This window comes from Acipenser ruthenus, chromosome 58, assembly GCF_902713425.1.
Source record: "Acipenser ruthenus chromosome 58, fAciRut3.2 maternal haplotype, whole genome shotgun sequence".
Lineage (NCBI taxonomy): Eukaryota > Metazoa > Chordata > Actinopteri > Acipenseriformes > Acipenseridae > Acipenser > Acipenser ruthenus.
This window is the reverse complement of record NC_081246.1, coordinates 3217247-3238945: the sequence shown is the minus strand read 5'-3', so window position 1 is coordinate 3238945 and position 21699 is coordinate 3217247. Positions and strand designations below refer to the sequence as shown.

At 38.7% G+C, this 21699-nt stretch overlaps 4 protein-coding genes across 8 annotated transcripts in view; 1 reads left to right on the top strand and 3 right to left on the bottom strand.

Annotated features, from left to right (window-relative positions):
* Nucleotides 1–21699, bottom strand: part of LOC131724953 (oocyte zinc finger protein XlCOF26-like) — a 275201-nt gene that overhangs the window by 97569 nt on the left and 155933 nt on the right. The window lies entirely within an intron of this gene.
* LOC117971128 (zinc finger protein 397-like) overlaps nt 1–21699 on the bottom strand; it is a 186936-nt gene that overhangs the window by 29985 nt on the left and 135252 nt on the right. The window lies entirely within an intron of this gene.
* The window catches only part of LOC117967275 (zinc finger protein 239-like), a 52806-nt gene that overhangs the window by 22376 nt on the left and 8731 nt on the right, over nt 1–21699 (top strand). Inside the window, exon 1 of one of the 3 annotated variants that reach the window (XR_009320362.1) lies at nt 20950–21275. The exons of the other annotated variants lie outside the window; for them this stretch is intronic. The gene's annotated coding sequence lies outside the window, so the exon portion shown is untranslated. Of the gene's footprint in view, nt 1–20949; nt 21276–21699 lie in introns of those variants that run through there. 3 annotated transcript variants of the gene reach the window in all.
* Nucleotides 1877–21586, bottom strand: LOC117407668 (zinc finger protein 34-like). Of its 3 annotated transcripts, none has more exons than XM_059017929.1 (6): nt 21291–21586; nt 20478–20940; nt 19161–19359; nt 17179–17376; nt 8173–9045; nt 2691–5712 (listed from the first exon to the last, which is right to left on the bottom strand). In XM_059017929.1, the coding sequence occupies exons 2-6, from the start codon at nt 20844–20846 to the stop codon at nt 4709–4711; spliced, it is 2643 nt and encodes an 880-aa protein (XP_058873912.1). In that variant the 5' UTR covers nt 20847–20940; nt 21291–21586; the 3' UTR covers nt 2691–4708. The 3 variants fall into 3 exon arrangements, with proteins under 3 accessions (XP_058873914.1, XP_058873912.1, XP_058873913.1); XM_059017930.1 differs by having other exon boundaries at nt 20478–20937; XM_059017931.1 differs by lacking the exons at nt 19161–19359; nt 20478–20940; nt 21291–21586 and adding an exon at nt 18788–19129 and having other exon boundaries at nt 1877–5712.

Genomic DNA, 21699 nt, shown 5'->3' with positions numbered 1-21699 from the left:
AGGTTAGAAAGAGTGGAAAGGAGGATGGGGTGATCGACTGTGTCAAAAGCATAGGAAAGATCAAGGAGAATGTGAATCGAGGAGAGGTCAGCATGGGAGGAGTTAGCCATTCTGGACAGGAAGTAGGACAGTCTCAGTGGAATGGGAGGGACAGAAACCAGATTGAAATCAAGAGTAGACGGAATTGGAGAAATAGGGGAGTAGAGAGATTGGGCGGTAATTAGCACGGCAGGCAGGGTTGAGAGAGGGTTTTTTTAACAGCGCGATGATGATAGCTGATTTGAAGATGCAAGGAAAGAAAAGGCATGATTTCCATTACACGAGAGTAGATGTTAAAACTTCATGCTGATTTGAACTCGACTCTCGCCAAGATAAGCACCAACTAAGACGTAGCATGTCGTATGCAGACAGGCTAAAAGAATTGAATCTATTCAGTCTTGAACAAAGAAGACTACGCAGTGATCTGATATAAGCATTCAAAATCCTAAAAGGTATAGACAATGTCGATCCAGGGGACTTTTTTGACCTGAAAAAAGAAACAAGGACCAGGGGTCACAAATGGAGATTAGATAAAGGGGCATTCAGAACAGAAAATAGGAGGCACTTTTTTACACAGAGAATTGTGAGGGTCTGGAACCAACTCCCCAGTAATGTTGTTGAAGCTGACATCCTGGGATCCTTCAAGAAGCTGCTTGATGAGATTCTGGGATCAATAAGCTACTAACAACCAAACAAGCAAGATGGGCTGAATGGCCTCCTCTCGTTTGGAAACTTTCTTATGTGCTTATACCAGTGGAGAGAGAGGAGTTAATGAGGGAAACTAAGTAAGGGAGGATAAGAGGGAGGAGTGAGGTATGAGGGAGGCAAGGGGGGGGAAGAGGTAGGGTGGGCCATCGAGAGTTCAGGTAAGGATGTGGGGGAGAAAGCAGTAAAAAGGGCATTACAAGCAAGTGGAGGTGGGATGGGAAGCTGGGGTAGAGGCTAGCCTGGGGGGCAGTCAGGAGGGATAGGCAAATAGTACTGATTTTGGTGGTTAAATAGTGAAAGAGTTCACTCGCAGTGAGGGTTGGGAGGGATGAGGATTGGGATGAGAGAGGGGACGGAGTAGATTTTTGAGGGTTAAGAAGACCTGTCGGGAATATTGAAACTACTAAGGGATTTCTATGGAAATGTAAGTAATGCCCAAGGAGAAGAATATACAATTTCAAGCTACATTAGTCTCTGAGCTGGAATAAACTGCTATCTAAATGAAAACAAAACTGGGGAATTTGTCAATATACACACTAACCCTGACTTTAAGTAATGTATTTTTAGCGGTTTATAAACGCTACAGAAAACACAAAAAGGAACTTCTGCACATTATCCAACCCTCTCTTATACAGACCTTGAAAAGTTATGAAATCTGAGACGGCATTGAATACATTTTTTTCTCCCTCCATTCTGCTGAAACAGATGAGAGAACAAAAAAGGTTTCAGTGCCGTCTCAACACCGCCTCCTGGTAGATCGTTTCAATACCAATGTACCAATGTAATTCAATACATTTAAAAGATAACTATTTACTTACTTTTGCATGTTTCAAATAAACAAAATGTACTCAGTTTTACTTGGTGTGTAGTTCAAAGTTATAAACAGAACCACTTTTTCAGTCCCTTTATTGGTGTAAGGATATTTAAGACAGAAAAAAAAAAAACTAAACATTTTTTGCCCTAGAAATTATTTCTTTTTTTTCCAATCCCACTGTTTGACCTGGATTGTAAATGCAGTAAGGCCCTTCAGGGTGTCTGTATACATCCAGCATATGGACTTCTCGGGTGTTGGAGGCACTCGGCTGACACAGAATATTTGCATTTGAACTTGCTTCAGAATGAAGTATTGTTTTATATAGTAAACCAATGCTTCTGGCATGGCAAGTATTTTGCATACAAAATACTTGCCTTCAAAAGAACAGTACTTTTCTTTGTTTGTTTAACACCTTTCTTTAATAAACAGCATGTGGGAATTCTAGGTGTAGCACTGTACAGAGATGCCATAGGTTCTGGTTGTGCCATTTGCATGCATTTTGTAATTAGTGTTCAGTAAGTACATATTGAACATTTTATGCTGAAACACCTGTCCGATTGTCGGTTTGCAATTACTAGAACTGTAACTTCACAACAGCAAGGTTTGCCTGGTTTCTTAGAGCTTCTTAATTGTTAATATGAAGTATTGTGGTGTACATCTCTACACTCAGCAGTTAACCTTAAGTTTGCCACCCACTTTTTAAAGTTAGGCGCCTATGATTAAGACACAAAATTCTAGGACTATTGCTTCTGACATGGATTAACACTGAATTGTTGTACTGCTTTAATAATGAAATACTTGCCTATAGGTACAAAAACTGACTCAGTGTTATTGAATAAGCAAGTGTACTGGTCCAGAGCCTATTTATATGTGAAAAGTGAGTATAATTTACATTTTAGCTATTATGTTATCATAAAGTTAAATAACTTAATGCAAAAGCTTTATTTTTACAGTTGCTTATTAGTTATCAACACTGAAAATGGTCAAACTCCTTAAATTAGGTACTTCAGTATTGTCAAAATGGTCCTTGAAATTTGTAACAGAAAAACTGTATGAACCCTGTAAATAGTAAGCAATACTTTATTTTGAGAAAACATTCAAATACAATTTGTATGCATCAAATTTTAGATTTCTGTAATATATAAATTGACCTGCCTTACACAATCACCCTTTTTCAAAAACAGAAAACGTTATAAGACAGACATATTCAGTATTTTGAAACATACATATACAATTTATATTATTCCATGGTTCACTTACAATCTAATAAAAACAATTAAAAAAACAAGAGTTTAATGAGAATGCATGAAGGGGGCTCCCGAGTGGCGCATCCAGTAAAGGCGCTCCGCGCGGAGTGCAGGATGTGCCCTATAGCCTGGAAATCGCAGGTTCGAATCCAGGCTATGTCACAGCCGACCGTGACCGGGAGTTCCTAGGGGGCGGCGCACAATTGGCTGAGTGCTGCCTGGGTAGGGAGAGCTTAGGTCGGCAGGGGAATCCACGGCTCACCGCGCATCAGCGACCCCTGTGGCCGATAGGGCGCCTGCGGATCTGCAGCGGAGCCGCCAGATCTGTGTTGTCCTCCCGCACTATAGGTCTGGTGGCATTGCTGTGGATCTGCAGTGCAAAAAATGACGGCTTGGCAGGAGCACGTTCCGGAGGATGCGTGTTCCAGCCTCCGTTTCCCGAGTCGGCGGGGGGGTTGCGAGCGGTGAGCCGAGAATACAGATAATAATTGGGCAAACTAAATTGGGGTGAAAAACCAGGGTAAAATAATTGACGACTAAATTAAAAAAAAAAAAAAAAGAATGCATGAAGGGAACAGGCAACACATCCTCAGAACAACTACAGTGCAACACAGCCTTTCCTGCATTTAAAAAGGAGGGTATATCATGTGCACGGTTTTTCAAGAAGTGTTTTCAGATTCATGACATAACATATGAAGGGAATATTTCAGTTTCTGGAGTAATTCTTTGAAATTATTTTGTAAAGCAGAATATGAGGATGATTTGTCCAGCGAGTTGTACACTACAATTTAAGATGGTGTCCCTTTGTGTCTAAAATAAAACGCTTAAAACAAAAAACATTATTTGAACTACAATTTCAAAAGGGGACATTTTCAAGGTATGCAGTCATTCATTCTCAGTTTACTGATAAAAATCAGCTTTTTTATTTCCATTATGAAACTGTTTATTGGGGGGGCGTTATATAGATCCTGTCAACAATAAAACTATGTTTGAGCTACGACATAACTGACCAAAGCTTAGCACTGACTTGAAAGAGTTGGAGAGTTACATATAATAATCCTAATGTTCAAACAGAGAGAATCAGCAAAGCATGAGTCAAAAGTGGAATCTTGCAGACGCAATTCCAATCTTTTTCACAGATTACTAACGTGACGTAACAAAATGAAAATGGTTAACAAGATGACGAATGTTCCAAACAAGATGTAGAGTTCATATTTTCCATCCGTGAGTGTAAGTTTTTGATCTGGCGTGATTAAGAGTAACACTATTTATCAATCAAGTTTATTCTTTAATTTTCAGTAAATATTTATGTATTTTACTCAGATTTACTCCTGGTGTTTAACCCTTTGTGGTCCTATGTCTGACCCTGTCCGACATCATCAAAAAGATGTAAAACACAGGTCTATAACCGTTTTTTGGAAAAAGCTGAGAAAACCATTCAATGGCCGAGTGAGACTGATAGGAGCCGAAAAAAAAATAAAAAAAATAAAATAAGGGGCAGATCTGAGCAATACACATAGCCCCGGCACCACAGAGATAACACGGACATAAACAAATAAGATAGCTGCTTCTGCATCCAGCGCTCAAAGAATATCACAGACTTTTGCAGAGCCTTTTGAGATAGTAATAAAATAATAACTTGGATCGTATTATTGAGGAGTTTGGTGATAAAACGAGTCATCAGGAGATGATTTATCAGTATGCATGACTATGAAGAGGTATGTGAAAAATACAGCGAACAAGGTGTGGGGCGGGGCTAGAGATGCAGTACCAAGTGTCCTGTTGATATGCAGTGCCTTTTAAACCTGTTTTATTGTGAAAAAATACTTTTAAAACAGCACGTCTAAAATAAACTGGACCCGACGCGCTGAATAAATGGACCGCTAAGGGTTAGGCGTCCTCAAACGGCTTCAATTCTGTGAATTCTCTTGTGTTCTTCAAGACTCATTAACTGACTGAACTTCTCCCCACATTCAGTGCAGGGATAGGGCTTCACTCTAGTGTGAATTGTAAGGTGTTTTTTAAGGTGAGATGAGTGATTGAACCTCTTCTCACAATCACTACAGTGATATGGTTTTTCTCCTGTATGAATTCGTTGGTGTATTTTAAAATTTGATGATTGAGTGAAGCTCTTCCCACATTCATTACAATGATAAGGTTTCTCTCCTCTGTGACGTCGCTGGTGTGTTTTAAGATGTTCTAATTGAGTGAAGCTCTTCCCACATGCATTACAGTGGTGTGGTTTATCTGCAGTGTGATTTTTTATGTGTTGTCTAAGATTTCCTAAATCATTGAAGCGCCTCCCACAAACATTACAGTGGTATGGTTTCTCTCCTGTGTGAATTCGCTGATGTCTTATAAAGCATTGTAATCTACTAAAAGCCATCCCACAATCACTACAGTGGTTCAGTTTCTCTCCTGTGTGAAAGCGGTGGTGGGTTTTAAGGGATGAGAAATGACTGAATCTCTTCCCACACTCAGTACATGGATAAGGTTTCTCTCCTGTGTTAACACACTTGTGCATTTTAAGGTGTGATAAATCACTGAAACTCTTCCCACATTTAGCACAGGGAAATGGAGTCCCTCCTGTGTGATTTCCCTTGTGAGTTTCAGGAGAGCCTAACTGACGGGAACTCGTCCCACCTTCAGTGGAACAAGGCAAGATCTTCAAGTTGCCCTGGATTTCAGAATTGTTCACACACACAGAATATGCAGTTTCTATACTCTCCAGAGAAAGCGGTCGTCTGTCTTGTAAAGAAGGAATTTTAACTAAACAAGTTCCCAATTTGTTCACATTTTGGGGTGTCATCTCCCTGTGTTTCCTCTGCTGTGGTTTGCAACTGGAAGAGTTTCTGCAGGGGGGTGATGGATTGGAGTCGTGTTCTCCTTCATCTACAGTAGAAGCTAAAGAAAGAAAGACAGGCAAAGGTTATTGTAAAGCATTCTTAGTCATTTCACTCTTCTATAGAGCTTCCCCCTCATAACCACGAACAACTCCTAGACTGCATATTTTACAGAATAGGGTCAAATCAGCTTAATATCACTTGTTAATGTCAGCCTCCTTTTACATAATGGGTGTCAATGAGGACAAGAAAACTAACTTTTTAAACTACCTTTAACAAAACATATGAACAAGTGTCCACAGTATATGAAGGATTTTCATTGCTCCCCTTGGGTGGTATGGCTTTTTATTTTTAATTTAAATTTTACTTTTCATTGTTTGTTTTGTAGTTAATTCAGTGGGGTAAAGCAAGGCTGTCACAACCTATTCTTACTTCTGTGACATTTTAAAAACTAATAAAAGTGTTGCATATAATGCTTTGATAAGGTTTTGCAAATTAACGAACACTTGTCTGAATCTTGAACGGATTTCCGAACATGACAGTTCCATGTTCGACCCAGCACTATGTCCGCATACAAGATACCAGTGTCGTAGGAAATAAGTTGACCAGGAAAAAAGTTGATCGCGCAAGCACAGTAAAGCAGAAATAGACAAAAGTAAGGCGGGGCTACAGTTTGATTAAAAGGGGCGGTTCACTGCATGGCTTTTTATTTTTATCTGGCCGTTTTATTTGCTAACCTGTGTATGTTGGTGCGTGTTCGTGCCACTGTCTTTTCGTATGAACTTTAAAATGTGTGATCGACGGCTCTTTATACGGTAAAATGTTTTAAATCTGTCTTTTTATGTTTCTATAACATCGTTGTCAATCAGATGTAGTTTACGTGTGATCGCGGAGTTTATTTATATATAAAATGATTTTACACGTCAAAATGTTGTCAATCTTAAAATGTTTCAGTAATATAATCTAATGACATGCTGCATCTATAATATTAGTATGACAAGGTCGTATTTTTACATTTTAATATTAGTATAGCTGTAACTTTACTACAGTTTAGACGTGGCTAAACTTAGACATACCACTGCCAGTTTAAATAAAAAAAAAAAAGGTTTTAAGGGTTGTGGTTTTTAAATTGGGATAGGGTGAAGAAAATTAACCACAAATAGCCAGACTAAAGTTTTTTTTAGAAAGGAATTGTGTCGTGTTCTCAGGTTGGGAATAAAAAAAAACAAATCTCATGTTGTTTGCACACAATACATTAACATAAATGCATTCATTCTTCGTAAATGTGACAATTGTATTCCTTGCAGTAGTATATAGTATTACTAAGAGATAAGATTTGTGAGGAAGAGAGATCATACAGTATGTGTATATCTACATGATTTTAAATCGTGATAAATCACTTTGGTTATCATAGTGATAATGACATTGAACTAGTCTCCTGTTCCTTTTCTGTCCTAATTATACAAAGTACTGTATGTAAAAAATAAATGAAAGAACAAATATAACATAATAATGCTGTATAACAACGTTTTTCAAGTACATCATGTGATTGATGTGCACCGTGGCCTAGTTAGTAATCGCAGCATGGAGCTTAACTTTTTCCATGATTGAAACTCATGCTTTAACTTTTGGACAATCGCTCGCATACCTGCTGTCCATATTGTAGTGCTTCCCAAAACAAAAACACCTCCAGAAATGCAAAATAACGTCAATATGTAACACATTTTGCTAGTTAACGTTTGTTACACAAACAGAAATACACAATCAGAAATGTACAATCATACAATTCATTTTAAATTATTTATTTGCTGCTTATATTACAGTGATATTCACATCCCCTTATCTAGCGTAATACTGCCGAATGTATCCGATCTACATGTTAATGTAAATTATACGTACAAAAGTCATTTTAAATTATGCATTTTTGTTAGGCTAATATATCGGATCTAAAGCGATATTCACATCATCTTATCTAGCAGCATACTGCCGAATAAATCCGATCTACTAATCGATATAAATTATACTTACAGTCATACAATTCATTTTAAATTATTTATTTGCTGCTAATATATATATTACAGCGATATTCACATTCCCTTATCTAGGGTAATACTGCCGAATAAATCAGATCTACTAATTGATATAAATTATACTTACAACATTAATTTTAAATTATTTATTGTTCATTAATATATCCGATCTACTTATTTCCTGGCTCGATCTACATATTTCCTAGCCTAGGCTCGTTTACATTAGAAACAATGGAACCTCCCCTTTAAATTCTAGAGCTTGATCAACTTTTTTCCTGGGACACCGGGAGTAAAGAAGAGTTTCATGAGGGATAGGGGGATTTTGATGACAACTCAAAGTAAGTTTTCATTTTGTGAAAATGACGATGATGATGATGATGATGATGATGATGATGATGATGAAGTGGTGGAGCTGAAGCCATACAACAACACACCCCGCCATTCATCTCTGCATGCATACAATTATTTATTTTTTTAATTATTTTTTTTACCTGAAAGGTGGTGTTCACATTCTGCCGATTCCAGCACAGGACTTTCCTCTTTAACATGGACATGTTCTAGTCCAGGGGCCTCCTCTTTAACATGGACATGTTCCAGTCCAGGGGCCTCCTCTTTAACATGGACATGTTCCAGTCCAGGGGCCTCCTCTTTAACATGGACATGTTCCAGTCCAGGGGCCTCCTCTTTAACATGGACATGTTCCAGTCCAGGGGCCTCCTCTTTAACATGGACATGTTCCAGTCCAGGGGCCTCCTCTTTAACATGGACATGTTCCAGTCCAGGGGCCTCCTCTTTAACATGGACATGTTCCAGTCCAGGGGCCTCCTCTTTAACATGGACATGTTCCAGTCCAGGGGCCTCCTCTTTAACATGGACATGTTCCAGCACAGGGGCCTCCTCTTTAACATGGACATGTTCCAGTTCAGGGGCCTCCTCTTTAACATGGACATGTTCCAGTCCAGGGGCCTCCTCTTTAACATGGACATGTTCCAGTCCAGGGGCCTCCTCTTTAACATGGACATGTTCCAGTTCAGGGGCCTCCTCTTTAACATGGACATGTTCCAGTCCAGGGGCCTCCTCTTTAACATGGACATGTTCTAGTCCAGGGGCCTCCTCTTTAACATGGACATGTTCCAGTCCAGGGGCCTCCTCTTTAACATGGACATGTTCCAGTTCAGGGGGCTCCTCTTTAACATGGACAGGTTCCAGCACTGTGACTTCTTTTTTAATGTGGACAGGTTCTAGTACAGGACTCTCCTCTTTAATGGGGACAGGTTCGAATTCTGGGGTCTCCTCTTTAATGTGAGAAGATGCCATTTTTGATGCTTGTCCGCTACCAAGATTTACCAATTTCATATCAGTACCTGGAAAAAAAAAGAAGAAAAAAAAATGTTTTTTTAAATGTCACATACGATTCATTACACATCTCGTACAAATTTGTCCTAAATGACTCCTATTGACCAAAAATAATTTGTTTTCAATTTTGTTTGCATTCTGATCTGGTATGCACATTACAACATGGCATCTAATGCAAGATGCATCGGTGGTTACCATGCACTCCTTAAATCAAAGTAAAAAGAAAATAAGTATAGAAGCAAAGCCTAATAAAGCTGTAAATAGAGCTGAAGTGAACCTCGACAACAATACTGCTGAAGTGGCCTTAAGATTTAAAGAAAAAATACAGCCTGAAAGAAAAGAGCATGGGATATCAGTCTTCAGATAGAAGTGGCTGTGCTGCTGAACAATGTTGGCCGCTACAGAGAGACAAATAAACAAAACAATTTCAGGACTATCAAAACATGGGCTCCTGATGATGAGGCAATTCACAATGCCATTCCATTAGAGACTGAGGCATGGAGTCACAAGACAGTACCAGCTGCTAAATCACCAATCATGGAGTAAAAATAGCAGTTATGATTACTGCCAGGCAATTCCCGATCTGTCTTACAGATCGAAACAACTCAATGTGGATTACTTCAATTCCGATCTCCATCTGCAGATCTGCAACATCTTTGATGTGACAAGGAAACAGAACAGGATCCTATTGTATGACAAGCGCACAGCTGGCAAAGATGGGAATGCAGTTTGCTCACTGCGGTGGTTTTATCACTGCAATTTACTCAAGCAGCTACTTGCGCAAAACATTGACATTGCAACAATGGTGATTACAATACTAGATAACTGTGTTGGACAAAACAAGAGCTAGACCACATTGATGTTGGACTGCCTGCTGAATAATTATTTGTATTTATTTATTTTATTTTTAACAGCCACAGAATACAACAAATACAAACATTTTCTTTGGGGATTGTGCCGAAAGACAGATTTGGTCCAAGTTATTTCTAACTGTGTTACTCAATGGACTTTGGACTAGCTCTTTCTATTTGTGTCAAAGCTCCCACTATAAACATGGAATCCGAGACCTGAATAACTCTGCTTTAAAAGCAGGTGCAAGCATTTGGTAAATGTCGAGATCCAGGCCGTCTCTGAAACTGTGTTGTGTGCTTTCAGTTAAAGGAGGTGCCTAGAAAGAGTGGAATTCCTATGGGGTTTTATTTTTTGGCCACCCACAGTCTGCACCCGTTCATCTGATTATTATTATTACATTTCTTGGCAGATGCCCTTATCCAGGGCGACTTACAATTGTTACAAGATATCACATTATTTTTTACATGCAATTACCCATTTATACAGCTGGGTTTTTACTGGAGCAATCTAGGTAAAGTACCTTGCTCAAGGGTACAGCAAGTGTCCCCCACCTGGGATTGAACCCACGACCCTCCAGTCAGGAGTCCAGAGCCCTAACCACTACTCCACACTGCTGCCCTATCCATCACTCTCATTTAGCGTTCAGTCAGCACTACAACAGATTGATTCTATTACAAAATACATACAAACGCATGGGTGAAAGCGGCCAATGATTATTTTGACTGAACCTCCTGCAGAAAACCAATCTTGTGGCCAGGGGGTCTGGGGGCCGCCCAGGCTCTGGGGTTGTATATGTTCACGGATGCATTCCGAGCCATTTTGGACCACTTTCAGAAGCAAACTGAACTTCACTTTGTAGAAAAAAAACTTACAACTTTCACTTACTACTTGTCATTTGACCAGATGGATCAACCTGATAAAAATCACACATGAGGCTAGTTAACAAATAGTTTTTGAAATGTTACTCAAATATTTTACATATATGTAATTTTATAAAACCTCAGCTGCATAAATCACACAATCGCTGCTTAACTCAATCCAATGTCGTAAATACAGGGCTGTGGCAGTGTGCCCCGCCCCTGTGTGTATTTTGTATTTTATGTTGCCAGTTATATGTGGATATAGTGGCGCACAGGATATAAATGGGTCATATAGTTGTATTTAGGCACAGGAATTGCACAATCACTTCACGTGCAGATAAAATATGTATTAATAACAAATTAGTTCACGTGCTGGGATTCAAGTGAATAATTAATTAGTAAATGAATCCCAGCACAGCTGTATAAACAGTTGCACAATTCACTCAAATCAGGGTTATGTGTTCGTGAGTGGAGAACGGGTGTAGAGAGGAGATTAAAATAAGAAAAATAATAACAATAACAAATGCTACTTGTGCAAGTCCTCTCGCACGATACTTGTTTAGTGTTCATCCACCGTTTGTCTGTCTGTACGTTTGGCCATTGTGTCCTTTATTTTCAGTGTTTTGTTTTCTGTTTAAACCTTTTATTTATTATTATTATTATTATTATTATTATTTATTTCTTAGCCGACGCCCTTATCCAGGGCGACTTACAATTGTTACAAGATAATAAACCAATAAACAGACAATAAACCGACTCAAGCAAGCTCACACACATTTTCACCTGGCAGTACTGTGTGTTTCTTCCGGGTCTGACGTCACCTACCAGCCCTGACCCCTACCCCCGTGCACGCTACACTCTGCCCTGCCAGCCTCAAGTCCGCCCTCGGACTTGCTCACCAGGCTACAGGCTTTCAACTCTATATGTCACAGGATGGCTTGAGCGGTGACGTCAATTTTCAAAGACCTAATTTAAGGAGTTTTCTCGATTTTCAATGTTGATAACTAATAACCAACTGAAAAAATAAAGCTTTTGCATTAACAGTTTACTTAACTGTGTGGCAATCGCCACACAATGTGCTGCAAGAAACGTAGCACCTGCGCATTCTTAAGTGAATGCCAGTAAGCCTGGCCAGGCAATCCTCGTTATTTCATGACAGCGTTTTTTAATTAGCTCCTTAATATTTCGCATTACATACGTGTATATATAATCTATATCCGTGCCTGGTTTAAAAATAAACTCGTGGGGCAATTATGGTTTTAGTTCGTGTGCTGGGTACATTTGTTTATATTTGGTTAAAACGCTATGGTCCTAGACTAAGTAGTTTTAGGTATTTTGGCCATTACTGTTTTCCTTAATTGGGGGCGGAGCTTCCTTTGCTTAAAGTGTTGGACCAATAGGGTATAAAAAAGTGTTTTTGAAAGTCTGTTAGAAGAGAGAAGAGAAGAGAAGATAGAAAAAAATACGGAGTTATTAGAGAGACAGAGAAAGAACTTACAGGCAACCTGTTCAAACGGCAGAAAAAACGAGTTAGTCTGGTTATAGCATGCTTCTAGTCGGTGTTAGGTCAAACAACCGTGTTTTGGTTTTTACCGGTTTCTATAGCGGGTTCGACTTATACTAGTGCAACAGCTATTATCACACTTTGCTCAGTGCTCGTTGGGCAATACTTCCGTGTTGGGTCCTATTTTTCGTCCAGTTGGTTTGATTTATATCTTTACTTTGATTCTTTACTGCTTTTACGGGACAACGGAACGAGAGAAGATATTCAAGCAAATGGCGACTCCCAACATTGTATGAACTGGAGGACTTGCACACGGATTCATCATAACCGGGTGAGATCGATCCTTTTCTATTTTTTTGCTGCAGTTTGGATTACAAATATTTTTTGAATGGCCATTCGGGTTTTTGTTTGGAGAGCGTTCTTTTGGGATTGCCGGATTGTTGTGTTATTTTTCTAGAACTCTATTGGTTTGTTTTTGTTTGTTTTGTTACTTTCTGGGTGTGTTTTAATATCAAGCCCGGGACTGAAACTTAATTACTCATACACTTGGATATAATTATTGCAACTGCGTGGGCCATAGAATTAATAGCCTGATTATTGGTTGGCCTGCCTGTTTTTTTGTTGTCTCCTTCCCTCTCTTTCTTCTTTGTTTACTCCAGTTCCAACAGCGAGGCAGATTTATTAATGGTGTTGCTATACATTGGTATTGTGATTATCTGTACAAAGGCCTGTTCGTGTAACATATATATATATATATATATATATGTATATATATATATATATATATATAAATATATATATATATATATATATATATAGAGATGTGTTTCTTTTCCAATTGCATTTTTATGTGATTAGCATTGCAGTGTTGGTGTGCTCCAATTGTTCTACCAACCTGGATGTTTGGTTTGCTTACCGTTGAGTCAGGGTTGATATTTGCCAGATTTCTGATCTTACTTAAGACTTACCGTTCTGATTACTCCAGTATACACTTGTGCTTATGTACTATATACAAATAGACATAATAAACCTATCCTGTTTAAAATTTACTCCCTTGGTTCTCGTGAAATCCTTGTTTTTTGCTGTACTGATTTACCTGCTGGGACTGTAGTATTGAATGTTTTATGCTTGGTGCTAGTATACACTTATGGCCTAGGTGTTTGGTTATTGCACACTAGGTAAGTTTGTTACAACTGTATAATAACAAAAATCTAAATTACACTCACTTTTCAATTATAGATAAGCTCTGGATCAGTAAACTAATTCAATGAGTCAATTTTGTTACCTGTAGGGGACTGTTTTATTTTAAAAGCAGAACAACAATGCCGTGTTTTAATCAATGTCAGAAGCAATAGTCCAATCATTTTAATGTCTCAATCCCAGGTGTCTAACTTTGTTAAAAAGTGTGTGGGGGGGGGGGGGGGGGAGGGCAAACTGAAGGACTAACTGCTGAGCATAGAGAGGCACATTTCTGTCTATATAATTTTTTTTTTTACAATTAAGAGGCTCCAAGAGACCAAACAAACCTTGCTGTTGTGAAGTTACTGACACATTTGGACAGGTGTTTCAGCATAAAACGTTCAATGTACTGAGCATGCATTCATTACAAATACATGCAAGTAGCACCAAACAGCACAATCACAATCACTACTAATGGCATCTCTGCAGTGCTACAACACAAACTCCCACATAGTGCGTTAAAGGAAAGTGTGAAACAAACAAAGAAAAGCCCTGAGTAAGGTAGTGTGGTAGCATCCTGGTATACTTGCCTCAGGCGGCCAAGGAGAACACACAAGAGACTGAGGTAGAGAGATTGACGTTGTTACACCGACACAGGCGTGCAGGATTTAATTAATAAACACAAACAAAAAGTAAACAATAATGTCATGTGACGCTACCAGCAATGGTAGTGCACAGAGGACGGTACAAGACTGTACAAAAGCAACATCACTTAAACAATTAATTAAATCAATCTCTTTACAACAATCAACCAAAAATGTACAATAAAACTACATATTTCCCATGTGCAGGGCTTCCACCCTGCCACAGGTAGTTCAAAATACTGATTTACTATATAAAAAAATGGTTTTGCTGAATAAAACAAATTTCAACACTATATATTTAATAGTGCTGGGACAAACATCCTAATATTCGTGTATTCAGATACAAAAATCAGATGTTCGTATTCGCTAAATGACAAAAATACCTTGTACTTATTTACCGCCTCACCAGAATTAGCACGACAGTTTAAAAAAAAAAAAAACAACAAAATAGAGCTTTGTGTGACACACACACACACACATATATATATATATATATATATATATATATATATATATATATATATATATATATATATATACACACACACACACACACACACACACACACACACACAGAGCAGCTCTTGAGCCTCTATTTAAACATTTTACAGAGCAAAAAGTAAACAAACTAGATTATGCGCACACACACGCCTAGTGATCTCTATGGAAAGCCACCTGGGACAAAAATGTGTTGTGCTGCTTTAGAATGAGTCAGAATATCATAAGACAGAAAAAAGGCAAGCAGATCATTCTGAAATGCATCGCTTTAACAGTACCCAACTTCCTGAAAATGTTGTGTAGCGATTTTCATATAGATTGTATATATTATCAAGGCTTGAAATGAATGTATATTTGGTAGCATTTTGCTACCCAAAACTCTTAATCTCCTACTAGTTTTCTTATGCAGTAGCATTTTTCTGGTACCTTATGCTGCAGTTTATATGACCGACCCTGAGTGAACACATACATACACGTACATTACTAGTATCTTTCATAAAGCTAAAAACCATTGATAATAGAGCTTCCCGATAGATGACTGAGGTTTGTACCACCCCATGCAGATACGCGCAAGGCCCACAACACAAACCGTTTATTTTATAGATCAAAAGTCTATTTAAATAACTGTTAAAAACATTACGATTTTATAAGATAACAGGCAATGACCGAACATGATATTAAGTTTATTCAGTGTCTGTAAAATGCTAAATTTAATCTGTCACGGAGATTATTTTGTTACAATGTTAACCCTGGTTTCACCCACGCTAAACATGAACACTACAATTCTATGAAAACAAAAAAAGAAAGAGGCGCAAATAGCTAGTTAGAACATTACCATGATCCAAGTAACGTCTTCCATGTTTTATCAGTACGAACAATAAAATAATCTTGAGGTGCATTAATTAATCTATCTGATTTCTTTTTATAATAGATTATCACTAACAAAGTAGGCAGCAGTATGGAGTAGTGGTTAGGGCTTTGGGCTCTTGACCGGGGGGTTGTGGGTTCAATCCCTGGTAGGGGACACTGCTGCTGTACCCTTGAGCAAGGTACTTTACCTAGATTGCTCCAGTAAAAGCCCAACTGTATAAATGGGTAATTGTATGTATGAAATAATGTGATATCTTGTAACAATTGTAAATCGCCCTGGATAAGGGCGTCTGCTAAGAAATAAATAATAATAATAATAATAAAGTATCGCTCCCGTCTTTCAGTGGAAGAGGACTTCCGTCTCTTCCGCTTACCATTTCTTAGCAGACCATTTCTTAGCAGCCGCCCTTATCCAGGGCGACTTACAATTGTTACAAGATATCACATTATACATTATACAGATACCACATTGTTTTTACATACAATTACCCATTTATACAGTTGGGCTTTTACTGGCACAATCTAGGTAAAGTACCTTGCTCAAGGGTACAGCAACAGTTTCCCCCACCTGGGATTGAACCAATGACCCTCCAGTCAAGAATCCAGAGCCCTAACCACTACTCCACACTCTTCCTTTCTACACTGCAACCCTGATGGCCACACCTGTGATTGTTGGCAGGGGCAGAATTAACCACATCCCTGTCAAATCTTAAATTCACCCACACACTATTTACACAAGCAGGGCTTTTGCCCTGCCATAGACGTTAAAACTTGTATACTGTGTAGTTAACAGTTTCCTTCAAAACCATCATCAACGTAACTATCAGTTCACAAGCAGATCTTCCCCCGACACGTTGCTAAGGCTGCAAGTATCATCACCTGGTTCAGAAGCATGTTTGCAGTAGAAAAAATGCAAAGGCACAACGGCGGTGATGATGGGGATTGGCAGTAAGGTGGGAGTGGATGAATGTTCAAGTGTGAGGCGGGCTGAGAAAGCGCAGTAGTACTGAGGACTTGTTTCGTAAAGGGCGTTGAATTAAAAGTTGGCATATGAAAGGGACCCTTTCCTTCACTTTGTTCATAGGGATACGGACATAGCATTAACCGTTTCATACCGGAATTATGATATTTGCAGTGCAGGAGAACAGGAACGGTATCAAACCCTACTGTAAATGCTGCCAATTAGATCATTGTGAAGAAATATGCTGATCAGCCTGAGGCTATGTGGGTAATTCAGTGGAAGACTGCTCTGACTTTTTTTTAATATGGTAGAGCTATGGAAAGATATTTAACATAACTTTGTAGAAAAACGTTACATTCTTCATACTTAAAGGTTGTCTAAAATAACTAGTCTGAGCATAATTTCAATCATGTTTCTGAGACATTTCTAAATTCATTTAAATTTCAATTATGTAATCTTTAAGCAGGGAAGTATATTTCAAGATATAGACATCTGGTCTTGCAAGCATTAAACCCAATGTCAGCCTTATCAAACAACAATCCAGTTACTCATATATAATAGTTCCAGTTTACACAATTTTAGAGAAAGAAATGCTGTTTCCATACAAATTACTGATGGGAAATGTAAATTGAACTGTAAATAGCTTTCTGCTGAAGTCCAGTGAAGAAGCCAAAAATAAATAAATGACTCCCTAACTCAGTGTATTCCACAGGCTTTCTTCCCCTCTTTCAGTAAAAACCCCCTCTATAGATCTGCATTCCAGTTTCACTCACCTCTCTCAGTGATGCTAGAAGGTGGCGTTTCCTCCTGCAGGATCCGCTCATTGGCCTGGTCACACCTCAGCTCAGTCACTTCCTCCTTGATCTCAACAGTCCTGTCTGCAGAAACAACCCATCGAATAGGAAGCTCTGGGCTGATGTGAGCTGCTTCCATCTCAGAAACTTCCTTTGAGTGAGGCTGATCCGTTCTCACTGAAGAAAAGGAGACAAGACTGTTAGTTTGTCATTTCAGATTGCATATAAAGTGCTTTTATTTGAATTTCTGCAGAAATCACACACTTTTGTAAAACTATATTATGTATTAATCCAATAGTATATAAAATCACATATCAAGCCTTATTTGAAATGTTCTTGATATCTACTGCACCTTTGTAATATGAATTCCTCTGTGACCTGCAACAGACTGAAGAAACTTGCCATGTGGGGCTATTCCACCCCTAAAACATGGTGATTCTTCTATGTAAGTTTGTTACATTTGGCAAACCTTTATTATCAGACAAATATCTACATACATGATACTTTATTAATGAACATATCAAGAGGGTTGAATATCCCCACCTAACCCTACATTGCATACCTATGAGGGGTGTGGCAGCACCTCCTGGCTTGAAATACAGGGGTGCTGTGCACCTGCTGGTGCAATGACAGATCCTGCTAGTTCTGTGAATCTGATGAGCTGTGTGTGCAGTGCACTGCGCCTTTAACATTGCGTTGGGACACAAACGCTAATAAATCAATCAGTGCTGACTGTCACAACAGGGGCGGGATAGTTTATAAACCACATGGTTGCAATCTCATTGGAAAGCATTAGAAGCGTGTATACAGCAGAACGGTGATTCCAGAAAGAAAAATGATTTTTTTTTTCTTCTTTTTTTAAAACTTTCAGTGGCACCACAAGCTACAATCAGCTCACCACAAATGGCGCCAACTAGGGGTGCTGCTTTGTACAGCAATATTAAAAACAGGTCAGTGTGTCCGTGTGGTATTCTGGATGCGCGAGATGAAAAAAATGATCAGCATGACACCACAGCGCAAGTCAACCTTCGGAGCCTCCTGACTGTCCTGGACTACGACGACTACTATCAATACAAACTGTTCAGCCTGTCTTTACCATATACTGTTATGATCCACATAAATACTGCAATTTCAAAATGTTTATTTGTACTTTTATTTGTTTACTCTAAACCTTTAAAGAATGTTTTTTCATTAACATCTTTAAGATAATAGAAACCGAATGCACGGCTTCCATCATATACAGGGGTTAGAGGTTTGTTCAGTGGCTCATCATTTATGGAATCATAATGGAAACTATCATAATTTATGGTTGCCAAGGAATAAAAAAATAAATACAAAAATAAACATCTATCGGCTTCAGAATTGAATGCTGCTTGAGTTATACGAGGTACCCTGGCGCTAGAGCGCTACACTCGCACCCTTGAGTGTTTTGCAGTCGCATAACGAACATATTAAAGAGCCCAGGACATGGAATTTGACTTTTATCAAAAACATAAAAAAAATAATATGAACAGGTCTCACTTGAACATATATTCACATTCATTTTACCAAATTATGTTTAATCACGCTACAATTAATCAAATAATACCTGAAAATACACAAAGGACGATCTCCATTTCCTGGTTTGGGGCCAGGAGACTGTGACATCACATTAGGTGATACCCGCAGGATACTTCCATCTGCCAGTATGGCTGACAGTGACAGTGAAAGTGAGAGTAGCATCGTTCTATCAGTTTCAGGCCCCTCTTATGAATTTGAATAAATGGACCGCAAAGGGTTAACATAGATTGATACTTTAAAAATGTTTCATATTACCCATAATTGTATCGTTATGTCAGTCCTTTAAGTTAACAATATTGATACATGAATTATTGATACTAGGAAAATAAAAAAAACTGTTAAGCATTGACAACTAATTTCAACCCTTAGTCATTTAAATAGCCCAGCAGTTCGATACTTACCCCCTCTCATTCCTGGCATGACTGTCTGAACTTTCACACTTTCTTTTGTATTTATTTTTTTCTGAACTGGCTCTGTCTGGCATGTTGATGATGAAACATTTGCTGGTTGTTCCAACACAGGACCTTCCATGGCTTCACCCTGACACCATTCTGAAGTACCATCATCCTCTCTTTCAGTCGACAAAATTGAGTCCACAACCTGAAACGAATCACATAAACACAAACTAAAGCAAAAGTATGTTATGTATTCTTTCACTATTGTTGTATCGACTCAAAATGAAAATTAAGTATCACTTTCTGATACCGCATCAGTACCGCCACAGACAAGGCAATTTGCTTCTGTGTAAAGATGCCTTGAATCCCAGGACAGCCCACTATGATGTAACACTACTGCTGTTTTCACCAACATGTGGAAACTCTAAACAGTTGTTTTTATATTACCGAATGTATACATTACATCATTATGTTGCACATTGTGCTCATAAAGACCCTGTGCTGGCACTGTTTAGTTTTTTCAGAAAAAAATATAAATTACTAGTAGTATACCGATGTAGTGTTAGATGGCACATCATCAGAAAGTGGTACACATACCAAAATATGACATGTGTAACGTCAGACTTTGGTACATGTGCAATCAATTGCGATCTGATGGGTGTTTCGTTAATGTGAAAAGGAGGTACACTGTTCACTTCCTAATGAGTGTTTGGCAGCTGTGCATAAGTGGTGTATGCTTATTTAACTCTTTTAGGACCAAACATTTCAGTGGGATGCTACCCCAGGACCAGGCATTTTGGCTGTATTTGACGCCTATAAAATTACACAAAAATTGTTTTTATTTTTTTACAGTAGCATCTTGAAAATTGGAACATTATAAAGTACTTCAGAAACCACAATTTGTAAAGTATTTTTTATTATGTATTCTGCTTAGAGATACACGTTATTCTATGACTTGAGGGAACTTGCAATACTTCCTGAAAGTTTAGTTGAAAAATATTCATCTTTGGGCAAATTACAAGACATTGTTTCACCTGAGTGATTGCAATGACGTAATACACGTTTATTCTCAGGGTCTTTATGAGCAATAATGGCCATTACTCTGGACTATTTACTCAAAATATCTCTTCTAATGGTGGAAAAATTATAAATTAAATTTAAAAAGATGAAAAATAACGAAAACAGCATAGCGTACCAGATTTGAATGGGCAATTCCGTGTTTTCAAAGCGGGAGTTGTTCAGGCTTGCGCAGTGCGCCGAGTACCACTTTATCCGCGTACCTGAAAATAATACTACACCAGTAGTGTTTAATGCAAAACTTACCCGAGACTTCTCCCGTTTCTCAAACGCCTTTCTTGGTCGTTTCGCTTGGGGATCCACATCAATGCCAGCAGCTTGTGTTTGCTTCAGAATGGTTGGAACCGCGGTTGGTTTTAAAATACGCCTTCTTTTGACATCCAGGCCCATCTCTGCCATCATCATCGGTCTTTCTTCAAAACTGTCTGGCGGGAAATGCACACTACATATGTAGGTGTACTGCCAGTTTGACGCACACCACCCCGCTCGGGTTGTTTGGACTTTTGCCTCCCATATGCGCTGCATTTTTGTGTCTTTCGGAAAACGGTGAATACTAATATTCTCTTGCTCGTTTGCCTGATTGGAGCAACCAGCTACAACGCAAATACGAGGCATTTTATTATTAAAAATTGGCCTGACTGTGTGAATGTCAATCTGTCTTCTGCTCACCACCTCCCTCTGTGATGTCACTACCGGTATCCTGAGGCTGCTTAAAAAAAAGACAGGAAGTTGCGCGTCACATTAAAATTTGAATTGTATTAAAAATAAAAAACGGTATCACTGCCAACAATTATATATCGCGTTTGCGAATACTTGTTTAGTCATACATTATGTTTCTTAAAAATGGTTCGGAGGGTGTCCTAGACACTTTAAATCACACGGTTGCGCGGTCCTAACCTGCTCTACGTCTTTGGCGGCCGCCTCGCCTGTAGATATAAATGTAATTCAGATTAAAACTGTATTTGTGTGCAGTTCAGTTTCCAAATTGACACACACTGTACTGTATTGTAGTGTGTCTACAAAAGCAATGTGAATTTAGTTAAGGTAAGATAAGTTTACCTCTCTCTCCTCTCCTCTCCTTTCTGTCTCTCTCTCTCTGCAGTCGGCGTAAGTTGTTGTCTTCTCTTTCTCGAGTCTACCTCAAAACTTTTGTTTCACATCGAAACCGTCACTTTTAACTGAATCAATTAAGATTTTAAAAAGCAAACAAACAGTCCTATCCGTTAATATTCAAAAAAAAAAAAATACAGCGACCCGCAGCACGCGCAAACGCCGTTGGAATACAAAGCTCCTTGAGCACGCGCGGTACAAAAAATAGACGAAACTGGCGCCATTTGGGATCCTCAGTAAATTATTACATAGCAACGCACAACACAGGAGGAGCCAACATGGCTATTTCAGTATCCAGTTTCCCATAGGGAGCCAATCAGTCTCGCAAGATGGTTTTGAGTTTTTCTGCAACCAATAA